The 12,381-nt window shown below is 36.5% G+C and overlaps 1 protein-coding gene across 7 annotated transcripts in view; it reads left to right on the top strand.

Moving 5' to 3' along the window:
• QTGAL (queuosine-tRNA galactosyltransferase) overlaps positions 1-12,381 on the top strand; it is a 137,562-nt gene that overhangs the window by 113,051 nt on the left and 12,130 nt on the right. For all 7 annotated transcript variants that reach the window (XM_060688647.2, XM_087887251.1, XM_034408434.3 and 4 more), the window contains 2 exons: positions 6,929-7,064; positions 11,886-11,954. In XM_060688647.2, the coding sequence (XP_060544630.1) occupies positions 6,929-7,064; positions 11,886-11,954 (205 nt within the window). The remainder of the gene's footprint in view (positions 1-6,928; positions 7,065-11,885; positions 11,955-12,381) is intronic.

Raw genomic sequence — 12,381 nt, 5'->3', positions numbered from 1 at the left:
TATAGATTGTTTAAAGAAAGGTGTGCCATCTAATATTTTCAGCAAAGATAGCAATCAGCTTAAGTTATCAGTGTTCTAATCATACTTTGTCAGAGCCGACATGCCCCACAGGCAGAAACTATTTATTTAATTTACTAATCTAATAGTATTTATCTAATTTTGCAATTCCCATTCCAAGAGGAAAAGAAGTTAATGTCTGATTGGCTAGTGGAGAAGCTACGTTTTATACATTTGCAACATTTAAATGTAGGAATAAATTACTGTTTTTCCCCGTCTGGGAATTCCCATAATTACTTTGTTCTACAGAATAGATTACTGAAAGGCAAAAAGAATATGAAAAGAAGGAAAAAGCCTCACTCTCATAGTCTCCTGTGGTAGAGGCTTCAGGATAACCTGTTAAATGGCATGGACTTTGTGATGACGGAATCTAAATTATCATTCATCATCTTCCTAGTGTTATTCCCGCAGGTGCAGGGCCCACTTTTCAGATCGTCAAATGTCATCTCGCACAATCAAATGCAGCATGTGAGTCATGTCTGCATTTATTTATTTATTTATTTATTTATTTATTTATTTATTTATTTATTTGAATTTGAATTTGAATTTGAATTTGAATTTGAATTTGAATTTGTCAAACAAAAACGAGAACAAAAATAAGAGAATAAAAATAGAATGACAGGGACGATAGGCACGTTAGTGCACTTATGCACACCCCCTCTACTGACCACTTAAGTATGCGGAAGTCAATTTGTGACTCAAATTGTGAAAATGTTTAGCTGAGACAACTGAATCAGGTAGGGCATTCCAGACTTTGACAACTCTATTACAGAAATGATATTTTTTACAGTCAAGTTTAGAACAATTTACATTGAGTTTAAAGCGTTAGGAGGGAGATGGCTGTAGATCCCATTGCGACAAAAACCAACAACGATTGATCGTCTTGTTGCCTGAGCCTGATGTTGGTTTGGTCTGTGTTTAGCTCAGCACCACTCTGCTGGGCGGGCAGTATCCAGCAGAATCGCTAGGAGGAGTAGACCTCACCGCCTATGGTAGAATCTAACTGAAGTAGTATGAATATAATTAATAGAAATGACATACCAGTAATCATAAATTTTGCTGCCCGCTTACAAATATTTTAATATTGTCACTTAATAATATTGAAAACATATTTTAACATATCAATAACATATTTGGACTTTGAGGATCACCAAGCACAGTAATGTAATTTTATTTATATGGCATCTTATTGTTTTCAGATAAATGTAGTTTTTGTATAACTCATCTTTATTATTTTTCATAAGTAACTCAGGGTGACAAATGTATATAATACTCCGTCCTGCTCCTATTTTCCGCACAAGAACAGCCTTGTGAGATGGGTTAGGTTGAGAAAGAGTGACTGACCCAAAGTCACTAGTTGGCTTTCATGTTCAAGTTGGGACTAGAACTCAGTCTCCTGATTTCTCACCTGGTGTCTTAACCACTAGACCAGCTGGCTTTCCATTATTATCACTATAATGTATACTACATTATATTTTATCTGTATAATGTATCTATGCATAAAATATATTATCATTATAATAATCATTTTAGGGCCTTTTCTGAACCTTCTTTTCCATTTCTACAGCTGTGGTTATTTTAATAGTAAGTTGTTGCATGCTGAGGAATTAAAAGCCATGAATTAAAAATAAACCTCTAATTGTGTTATCCACATTGTATATCAATGCTGGTATTTAATAAAGGAGGAATTTGAATTTGAAACATTTGAAATTTGTTATATGTCTTCTAAATAGTCTAGATGACATTATTAAGAAAAAACTTTCATTCTGGAATACATTTATTAAAACATATCCGTCTTTTTCTATTTTTTTAACTGAAGTGCTTGTACTTTAAGACTAGAGTGGTACCAAGATAGAGTTTGGATTATCAATAGAGAGTTTTTATTTTATTAGTAATCTCAAGAAAAGATTTAATTCCTTTTTTTTGCATTTCATTCCTAACTGCTTTTGAGTATTTTGTTAGTAAAAAGATTTGATTGGGCATATGCCCTTATTTTTCCAGTTCCATTTATAAAATGGGGTGTGTGTAATATTCATATTTTTAATTTTGATGTGATTTCACTACAAAAAGTCAGTGTAATAAACCAACAGAAATATAGTAAAAGTGTGTTCTGATCTGCCTGGTTCTGATCATCAAAATTATTAGAAGAATACAAGAATTTCAGGGCTTTGCAAAGAATATCTTATCCTTTTAGCATAATTTAAAGTTACTTTGCATCAAGATTATGAGCTGTGGTGCCCCAGTTTGGCACACCAACTGGTCCTCGTGACACACTTCTATGGCTTCTAGCTATGAAATTCGTGTGAAAATTGAAATTAACCAGTGAGAATCTTCTCTGGGGGTGGTTTATGTAACTTTTTAAGAACTGCTTTTAGTTTCATATTGTTTCGAACAGTTCCTTAATTGCTGCTTGCAAGTTGCTGCAGTTCCTTGCACCTGTGTTGGCTCTGGGAGTCTGGGAAAATGGCATTCCCTTATCCCCCAAGCCAGGAATCCCAGCTACTGGCCTTGGGAACAGCTCTCCGTGTACAAGACAACCTAGGTGAACCGGAAACCCTAAGGGTTTTCCCCCAAATCATCTCTGTCTTTTGACACTCCTTAAGCAACATATTTTATCAATATTAGTAACATTAAGTTGCACTCATTACAGGTTTTCACAGAACTCACATCTGTAATTATCATGTAATTAGCCTGAAGGCTCAGTCACACACTTCTCTGCATGATCTGAAAATCCACCCACTGTTTGTCCTTATGACACAACCTGAAGCTACGAAAATATTCCCAAGATAAAGCTTCATGGTACAGACTTTCTGGCTTAACCCTTGCAGAAAAGAGCATGTGAGGGCCAGAGTGCAAATTTAGATACATATTTTCTTCCTTACCTCACCTCATTTAGGCTTCAGTACAGGAACCCAATTCCTTAAGGGCGAAACTACTCTCTATGGGAACAGTGAGTTTATATTTTCATGATAATGAGCCATCCCTGGCAGCTCCCATCCTGATTAGAACTGTGGTATAGGGAGAAGAGCCTTTTTATTAGTCTGTGTTCCAGCTACTTTTTGCCTGCAGTAGTGGTGCTTGGTGCAGATTGCACCTTAAAAGTATTGTTCAGGTATTCACTTGAACAGATAATAATGAGAACTAAATACAGTTGAATTACTAAGGAGTAATTTTTAATAGGCTTGGCTAGCCGATAGTATAATATTTAGACTTTTGTCTCTAGAGAGGAGAGTACTACACAAATTTTACTGTAGGTGAAAGTCAAAGAATTTGATTATTGGTCTTGTCCCAATTCCCATTTTCCCACATCAAGGAGTTTGGCAAAAGCCACAATCTTTTGTTAAGGCAGAACTAAATTTTAAACAATGAGGAAATTTCTGCTAAGAATCAAAGAATCTTGACAAAAGTAAGTAAGCTAGCTTAGACATGTCATTGTTGCTCTTATGGTGATAGAAATACTGTCTTCTCCATTCCTTACAGATGCTTCCAGTAGAGATCATATTTCATAATCCAAGACGAGTTTCAGTTTTATAATGTAGGGGCATTAAGAATTCTGTTTTATCCTTCCAGCATTTTGATTCTATCTGTGAACAACCTTTGGAAAGATTTCAAACAATTATCAGAAAAATGTTCTTTTACTATTTATCCCAACTTTTTGGCATTTAGAGACATTTCAGGAAACAAGGGAGGTACTCTTCTTTCTCCTTTCTATAATTCTCTTCAGGTTAATTCCCCCTTTCTATGTATTCTGTTTTTATCTTACTTTAAACGTTACTATGAATTTGTTGGATTTCTAAAACAACATACAGTTGACGAAGTAATTCTGTTGTCTTTTTTTCAACACATTGTTAGTACTATCATTGCATTTAATGACTAGTTATTTGCTCTAGATCACATAGTATAATCCTATATCACACAAAGAGACTGAAATCCTGAACTAACTCTGTTCAGGCATCTCCAACTCTACAGTTTTAGAGTTTGCCCATGACAATTTAGAGATTATCTCAGTTATCTGGTCAGGGAGAACAGGAGGAAAATTTGGGTAGAGCACCAGCCATATCTGTAAGTCTCTTTCAGTGATAGTTAAGGCCTTTTTAGCCTGGGTCCAGTAACTTTGGAAAAGCAATACATTGAGGCTAGGCAAATCTTCATAGGACATTGGACACATTTAGACATAGGACAGAAAAACTTTGCTTAATGACCCCATCTTCCATTTCAATCAGTAGGAGTAAAGATGTGCCCAAAGAAATACTGAATTTCACTAAAAAGCCAATTCAGAAAACTGTTGATTAGAGTTTATCAACTAGCTAGAGATTATAAAATAGCTTCTACTAACCTGTCAGTGTAGACATGTTAGGATCACAACAACGCCTTGTTTCCAGTTTAGCACAATCAACAGCCATGCTAGCTGGGAGGGTACAAGAATGGGGAAAGTTGGATATATCCTGCAAAATAAGTTAATTCTTGAGGGTCCAAAAATGAAATCTTATTAAACAAAAATATATTAAGAAAGCTACGGCTATTAAATACGGATAGTCTTTGAATTACAAAAGTTCATTTGGTGACCAAAGTTATAATGACAAAATTCAGAAGTTTGACAACTGACTCATGGTTATGAAGGTTGCAATGTCCTGGGGTCATGTGATCATCTTTTGTGACTTTCTGACAAACAAAGTCAATAGGGAAGCCAGATTCATTCATCAGCCCATGGTACTAACTTAACAACTGCAGTGATTCACTTAACAACTGTGGCAAGAAAGGTCGTAAAATGAGGCAAAATTCATTGAACAGCTGTCTCACTTAGCAACAGAAATTTTGGGTTCAATTGGTTATACATTGAGGACTATCTATAGGTTTATGTAATCAATGTATCCACAGCCAGCATGAAATTTTGGTATGCAACCTTTAACTTGATTGGAAATTAATTTATTATATCTATCAATTAGCAATCATTGCTAAATTTGATTTGGAAATTTGAATTGAGTATAATGAAGGAATATTTGGTGTAAACTGTGTAAACTCTGCCCTGTTTTGGCCGGTAAAGTGCTGCAGGATGCCGTTCAGGCTGAAAATGGGGCACGCAGGGTGCTTCAGGAGGTGTCCGTCCCATCCCTCCCCCACTCCCTGCCCCCCCCCCCCGGCCCACAGGGAACTATAATGCTGATCTGGCTGTTGAAATCCAGTTTGACACCCCTGCCCTAGACAATATCACTTTGAAATATTGCATTTATTATGGGAATGATTGCTTAAGAAAATAAACAAAATGTAATTATGATAAAGATGTCTCTAAGATGGTATGAAATGAGCCCAAACAAAATAAAGTTATTGAAAGCCAAACAAAACTGATTTTATTAAGTTTGTTGAAAGGAACTAAATGCAAAAAAAAATCTGCCCCCAAATTTGTTGAGGGCAGTTAAAATTGATAATCTTGACCCATTTTTTCCCTTTGCAGATGTTTCCTTGTTATAGTTCCAAAGCCATATGGATTCAACATTTCAGATAGATCTAAGCATTTGCTTATGTTATTTTATGTTTATATATGACATAATGGAATTTTATTTTGAAAGTTCAGACATAAAAATACACTTGAATAAAAATGCACTTGAATAAAAAGACATCTGCTGGTTTGTGGAATTTATTATTAAACTTAGAATTTAGCAGTAGCAGTAGCAGTAATGCCAAGGTCACAACTTCACTAATGAACTTTCGAATGTGCTGCATGTTGTTTTTGGCTTTTACGTTGTCAGTATTTTATTTATTGTAAAGAGGTCTCTGTTCTTCTTTCAAGTTATTGAAAGGAAGTTATTCAAAAGGAAATTATTTTAAATTGTCATGCAGAAGTATATGCTGAGAATATTGATTACAAACATTGTTGCCATGCTACTGAAATTTCAGACTGTCAAATGTGAAAAAGTATGCTGTTTTGTTTCTTCAACATACACATACAGCATGTACCCTGCTTTCCCAAAAATAAGACTTATTCCAAAAATAAGACCTACCATTTTTTACACATGCATTTAATATAAGCCCAAAATAAGCCCTACATAAGCACCTGTGAAGCTGATCATCCACACATTCTTTCTAGTTGCTCATGGTGTCACCGACATAAGGTGAGGTGTTGGGGGGGTGGAGCTGCTCCACTCTCCCTGCACCGGTTTACCATAGGCCCCTGAAGCCAGGACATACATGCCCCAATGATGTCTTGTGGCCGCGGCACCAGCGCATTGCTCGGCTTCCTGTTCCATTGGGGTTACGAGCAAGCAGAAGTGGGCTGGTGGCCAGGTTGGGTCCTGCTGAATGGGGCCATTGGTGAGGCAGGTATTGGGGCTTAGGTGACCTGGTTGCAGGGGCCCTGAGGTAAGCCAGTGTATGGTGCATGGGGTAGCTCCAACCCCTTTGGCTTGCGGTGCTGCACTGGGATGCCACACGGCCTCCTGGCCCGCCGTGAACGAGCAAAAGAAGTGGGCCTCCGATACATGGGAAAAAAGTCATCACCCAAAAATAAGCCCTAGAGTTTATTTTGGAGCGCAAAAGAAAATAAGACCGGGTCTTATTTTCTGGGGAAAATGGGTATTTATGTTGTCTTTTATTGCAAAATTACATTTAAAACAGCATGATCTAAAAATTTCCTGAGATACGTTTTAAGAGTGTTACTATCCACTCATACTTCATTTAATAGCACAGCAGAATATTTCTTCTTTGGCAGATTCCAACTCTTTTGACAACATTATATTTTAGAAATATATAAGACCTCCTAAGTCTTCAATGATTCTAACCTGCTGTCTCTTTGAGCCTTTTTTGGACTACACTGTGTCGAAATAATGTTGAATCTTGTTTTTTTTCCGTTCTTCTTGTTTTGTACAATTCTCAGGGAAACCATCTGGACACACCGAGTTTTGTTTCTGGAGGAGAGAATTCTTAGTAATTGGACATCCTTCACCATTTGGAATGCTGGCAAACAGGGCAGAAAACTTTTTAGAAGTTTATCTCCAGCTAATCAGAACAAAGTAAGTTTGAACAAATATTTTACAAGTGGGCAATCACTTCAATAAACACTCATTCTTGTTGACATGTATTTTCAGAACCATTCTCTCCATGTATTTGTATGAAACATGGATTATTGTTTTTTATTCATTTTTATTTCAAAATGTTGTATTTGTAATACATATTACAAATGCACATACAAAACTGAACCTCAGAGTGTTGAACACAAAATTTATACTGATAATAAATCAGATAACTGAATATACTGGCTGGTTATTACTAACCAAATATTGTCCAGAAAATCGTTTAAGAGGAGCATCTGTAGAGCATGTGAAAATTTTGAATGCTGTAACATTATACATTAGTTGCCATTTGTTTCACTGATTGCTTCATCTTCTTTGAGAAAAATAGTGATGTATTATGAGTTGAGAAAAAAGGCTGTTAATTATATTTTATTTATTCCATACTTTATTGTATTAGCTATATGGTAATTAAATTATAAATAATAGCTCTTGAAAGCTACTGTATGTCCTAAGGCAGTGTATGGAAGAAGGTGATTTGTTAAGAAATAAACGGATACAGAGAGATATTTCTATTCTACCTTAATATATATCCAAGGTGGTTCAAAATAGCTGCCATTCAAATGATGAGATGTCATGCTTTTGCACAGGAAAGACCATTGTCTTAGTACAGGAAAAGAAAAATGTTGGTTTGATTAGCATTTTGTCTTACATTCCACAAGTGTTGCATACAAACTCAGGTTTATGAATCTTATTGAGTAGTTTAAGACCCCCTTCTTTGACTGTAAATAAAACAGTAAACAGATTATTGTCCATAAGAGCAGCTTGACTGCTGGACACATGCAGCTGATTATTTCTTTTATACTGTAGCTGACAGGGTTTTCTACTCCAAAATGTTGAGTCATCTTAATCACTGGAGTGCAGTTTGCAAAATTGTTTGTTGCTATGGAAATTTCATCATTTTCTTCTATTGTTGTGCAACGTGCTTTGGAAAATCCCCTGACTGCTTTCATTTATCATGGTTTTCACGTGATGAAATTGTTTCAGAGTGGTGGGCAGTAGGGTAGGGTTTCAGACTTCAATCGAGGAAAGAGACTTCAGAAATGGAAAAACAGCAATCGGTCCCTGAAATTTCCTTTGCAGTTTGTTGTTTGTGAAGCTTTTTACTGATCAGTTGCAAGTGACCACTAGTATGAATCAAGGCAGTTTTCTTCGTTTCCTGGTTTGCAGTGGATTTGGTGATTCCTGATAAGTTGTTGTGTATTTTATAATAATGCAGACCCGAAACCCAAAATTACCGTAAATTAACAGAGGTAGCGTTGTAAGAATAGAATTATTCTTGGAGTTTCACCATCAGCCAAGTCAGCCTTTTTCTTTACTGTATTGCAGAATAGCAAAACCTTTCTTATTACTGGTGTGGCTGTAATTAGCTGAGATGCTCAGATTCTTCTAAGCTGACCTTTGCATAACATTTGCTTTGGCAACACTGTGGGCCAGAATATCAAGGTTGCAATTAAAGTTATTTCTTTTTTGCCTTGCTAGGCAATTGAAAAAACAGCTGGAAATATTAACCCAGTCAGTACAGAGTATTATTTTGAAACAATCTGAGAAAAGATGCTTTTGCCTCCCCCACTTTCCTAAATTACGGTTGATTTCAAGAGTGTGTACTCGGTCTTGATTTACTGATTGATATTAGTAGAATGTTTTCCTTGTAGCTTTTTAGCTAAGATATCAGCAGAGTACTAAATTATCAGAAAAATCCAGGACGTGGTAGAAATACAGAACACAGAATAACAGAGTGGAAGGGACCATAGAGGTCTTGTAGTCCAACTCCCTGCTCAAGCAGGAGACCCATACCATGTCAGATAAATGACCATCCAATCCAGGGGTGGGTTCTACTTACCTTTACTACTGGTTCGCAATGGGGCCGCACGCGTGCTCTTCTGTGCAAGCGCAGAAGCTTCTGCAAATGCGCAGAGGCGTTCTGATGACGTTGGGTCGATAGGCGGAGCCTCCCGCTGTTTTTACTACCGGTTCTATAGAACCAGTGCGAACTAGGGGCAACCCACCACTGATCCAATCTTTTCTTGAAGGAGGCAAGTCATTTCCACTAATTAATTGTTGTCACTGTCAGAAATTTCTCCTTAGTGATTAGATCTCTCCTGATAAATTTCCATCCATTACTTCTTGTCTTGCCCTCAGGTGCTTTGGAGAATAGATTGACGTTTTCTCCTTTTCTTCTCTGACAGCCCCTTAAATTTTGGAAAGCTACTATCATGTCACCCCTAGTCTGTCTTTTCATTAGACTAGACATACCCAGTTCGTGCAACTGTTCATATGTTTTTGCCTCAGTCCCCTAATCATCTTTGTTGCTCTTCTCTGAACTCTTTCTAGAATCTCAGCACCTTTTTTGTGTTGTTGTGACTAAAACTGGACAAAATATTCCAAGTGTGGTCTTACCAAAGTAATATAAAGTGGTAGTAACACTTCACAATATTCAACCATATATGCTACAGCTTTAAGCCTAAAATTTCTTCTCAAAATAGGTGCACAAAACCACTTTTCTTCCTCCAAGCAGCAGAGACTACTAAACTTACTTTTCTTTATTCCCCAAACCTTCTATTCCTTAAAATATCTAAATATGTTTTATCATTCTTGCTCTTATTACCATCTTCCCTTCATCTCTTGAAATTGAGACTATAAATTAGATGGGGCAAGGTTCCTTCCTTCCTTCCTTCCTTCCTTCCTTCCTTCCTTCCTTCCTTCCTTCCTGAATTCCTGAATTCCTGAATTCCTTCCTGAATTCCTGAATTCCATGATGTTCTTCTGTAGTATATGTTACTGGCAAAGGAAATTGCCTATTTTCCATTGACTAGGAAGAGTAACTAGATGCCTTCCAATTGATTTTGATTTCATATTGTCTTAATCCTAACTAGTATGGCCAATGGCAATGGGTTCTGAGTTTTGGAGAGCCAAACATTTAGAGAACACCAAAACACGTATCACTGGAAACATGGCGAAGCGGAGCTTATAGCAACAGTGCTCTTGCAGCCAGAACTCATTTCTAACATATGTTTGGCTTGTTTGGAATTGTTTCCATAAACTAATAGGTCTGATCTACTAACTAACTGGCTATCATCTGGTTTCACCAGCAATAGCTACTTGCTAATTTTGATAATTTGTTAGTGGGGAAAAAAAGTCAGATACAAGATAGGTGGTACTTGGTTTGGAAGTATCATGCATGGAAAGAATCTTAGAGTTGTAATCGGTCACTGACTTAATGTAAATCAAGTGACATTTGGGTTAAAAAATGAAAATTTAATTGTAGGTTCTACCAGTAGTTTCCAAACCACAGAAAAGAAAACCTTCACACTATTCTATTTTGTTCAAAACAAAAGGAGAAACAAAGGGAAATATTAGGGAAAATGTCCAACCAGTATGATAAATAGCAATAGCACAGCAATAGCATTTAGACTTATATACCACTTCACAGTGCTTTACAGCCCTCTCTAAGTGTTTTACAGAATAAGCATCGTGCCCCCAACAATCTGGGCCCTCATTTTACTGACTTCGGAAGGATGGAAGGCTGAGTCAACCTTGAGTCAGTGAGAATCGAACTGCCAAACTGCTGGCAGCCAGCAGTCATCTAGGAAGATGAAGGATTGTCTTCACTGGATGTTTTCATAGAAAGCTGTTCAGTTATCTACAAGGGATGCTCTAATTCAGATTGCTATCCTTAGTAGGATATTGGATTTGATGTCCTAAATGACTCCTCCCTGTAATTCTCTGAAAGGAAAATCCAAGGAGTTTAGGTTTAAATTCCTAGCTTTAAAGGGATTTGTTTTTTGAAAGGGTAAATGAGTATTATGCATATGTATTTGCTGACCAAGTATTTCTGTATTTGTACTTGTATTTTCATAATCTCTTCCACTCTTCTTCTCCTTCCTTCTTTCCCGTCCTTCCTTTTACAAATTTCCTGCTTTGAGTTGGGTCTTATTCTGGTTCTCCAATAGGAATTTTGCATAACTTTCTCCCATAGTTCTGAGTGAGTAGCCCAGTGCTTGGACAGACCCTACTCCCAGACTCCCGAGAAAAAGACCTTCTCTTTTCTAACATTTATCCAAGCCTGCACAAGCTTTCCCAGAGGATTCCAGAATATCTCCCACATTGCATGTAAATGTGTATGTACAGTAAGGAGCCAACTGAAAAGGTTTGTCTACTAAAATACATCATATATGTGAGAGGGTTATGTGCTACTGTTTTTGGTACTCTGGAAAACAGCAATATCTGACTCATTGAGTTACATGTTTGCTTCTCAAATGTTAGGACAAGACTTAGGAATCTATTTTTTAGAAAGTTGATAACATTTCAAGGACCACCCTATTGGAACAACAGCCATTCTGTTATGGTTGCCATTCTGAATAGTTTTAAGAAACTGGGTTCCTAACTGTATCTTTTTTTCAAATTCAAGGGATTGACAGAGGATGGTTGTAGTATTTCTGCAAGACTGAAGCCGAACAGACCTTTTTTGTTTTAAAAAAAGCATCCAATTCATTTTGAGCTTGCAGCTGTAGAAAACCAATCTTTTATGGGATGCTTAAAGGTCTGCTTTCTTTATGCTTGTCTATCCAGGTTCAGTATCATGAATGTTAGAGTTACTTTTATGACTTCATTCTGCCATTCAAGTTGCAAAAGCAATTTTAATGAGAAAAGAAAAAAAATATATATATATATATATATAGCACACAGCCCAACCAACAGGTTCTTTATGCCCTTAACAATAGAGCAACAGACCATTTCTTTTTGCTTACCTCTCCCCTTTAGGTGACTGCATTTTGTGATGTGGATAAAAATAAAATCACTAAAGGATTTTACATATATGAAGAATCTAAGGTTGGTAATTTTTTTGGTTTAACTATTATTATTTGTGAAATGGTTCTTGTCATTATGTGAGTACGGTTAACACACAGCTGCAGCACTGTTAATATATTGGAATTGAAGATGTATTAGGAGTATTCCCTATGGAAAGCATATTTCATTCAGACATACAATTTCTATATAAATTGAAATTAAATATGCAAATTAGAGTATATTGTTAGATGCTGTATGGATCCCCTTATGTATTTATAAGCTGTCCTTTTGGATCCAAAATCTGGACTCAAATCAGGAAATATAGAAATACACAGTAGAATGGAAACTTGTTTTTGATTGAATAGTAATTCTTAATCCTAGAAACTCCAAAAGTGAGGCAGATTCAGAAAATTTCCAGATGTCAGATACATTCTACAGTACATTTTATAGAGCATGTTTTTATGCCCTA

This window comes from Pantherophis guttatus, chromosome 2, assembly GCF_059756535.1.
Source record: "Pantherophis guttatus breed Tessera chromosome 2, ASM5975653v1, whole genome shotgun sequence".
Classification (NCBI taxonomy): domain Eukaryota; kingdom Metazoa; phylum Chordata; class Lepidosauria; order Squamata; family Colubridae; genus Pantherophis; species Pantherophis guttatus.
The sequence above is the reverse complement of the archived record's forward strand: the minus strand, read 5'-3'. Positions and strand labels throughout refer to the sequence as shown.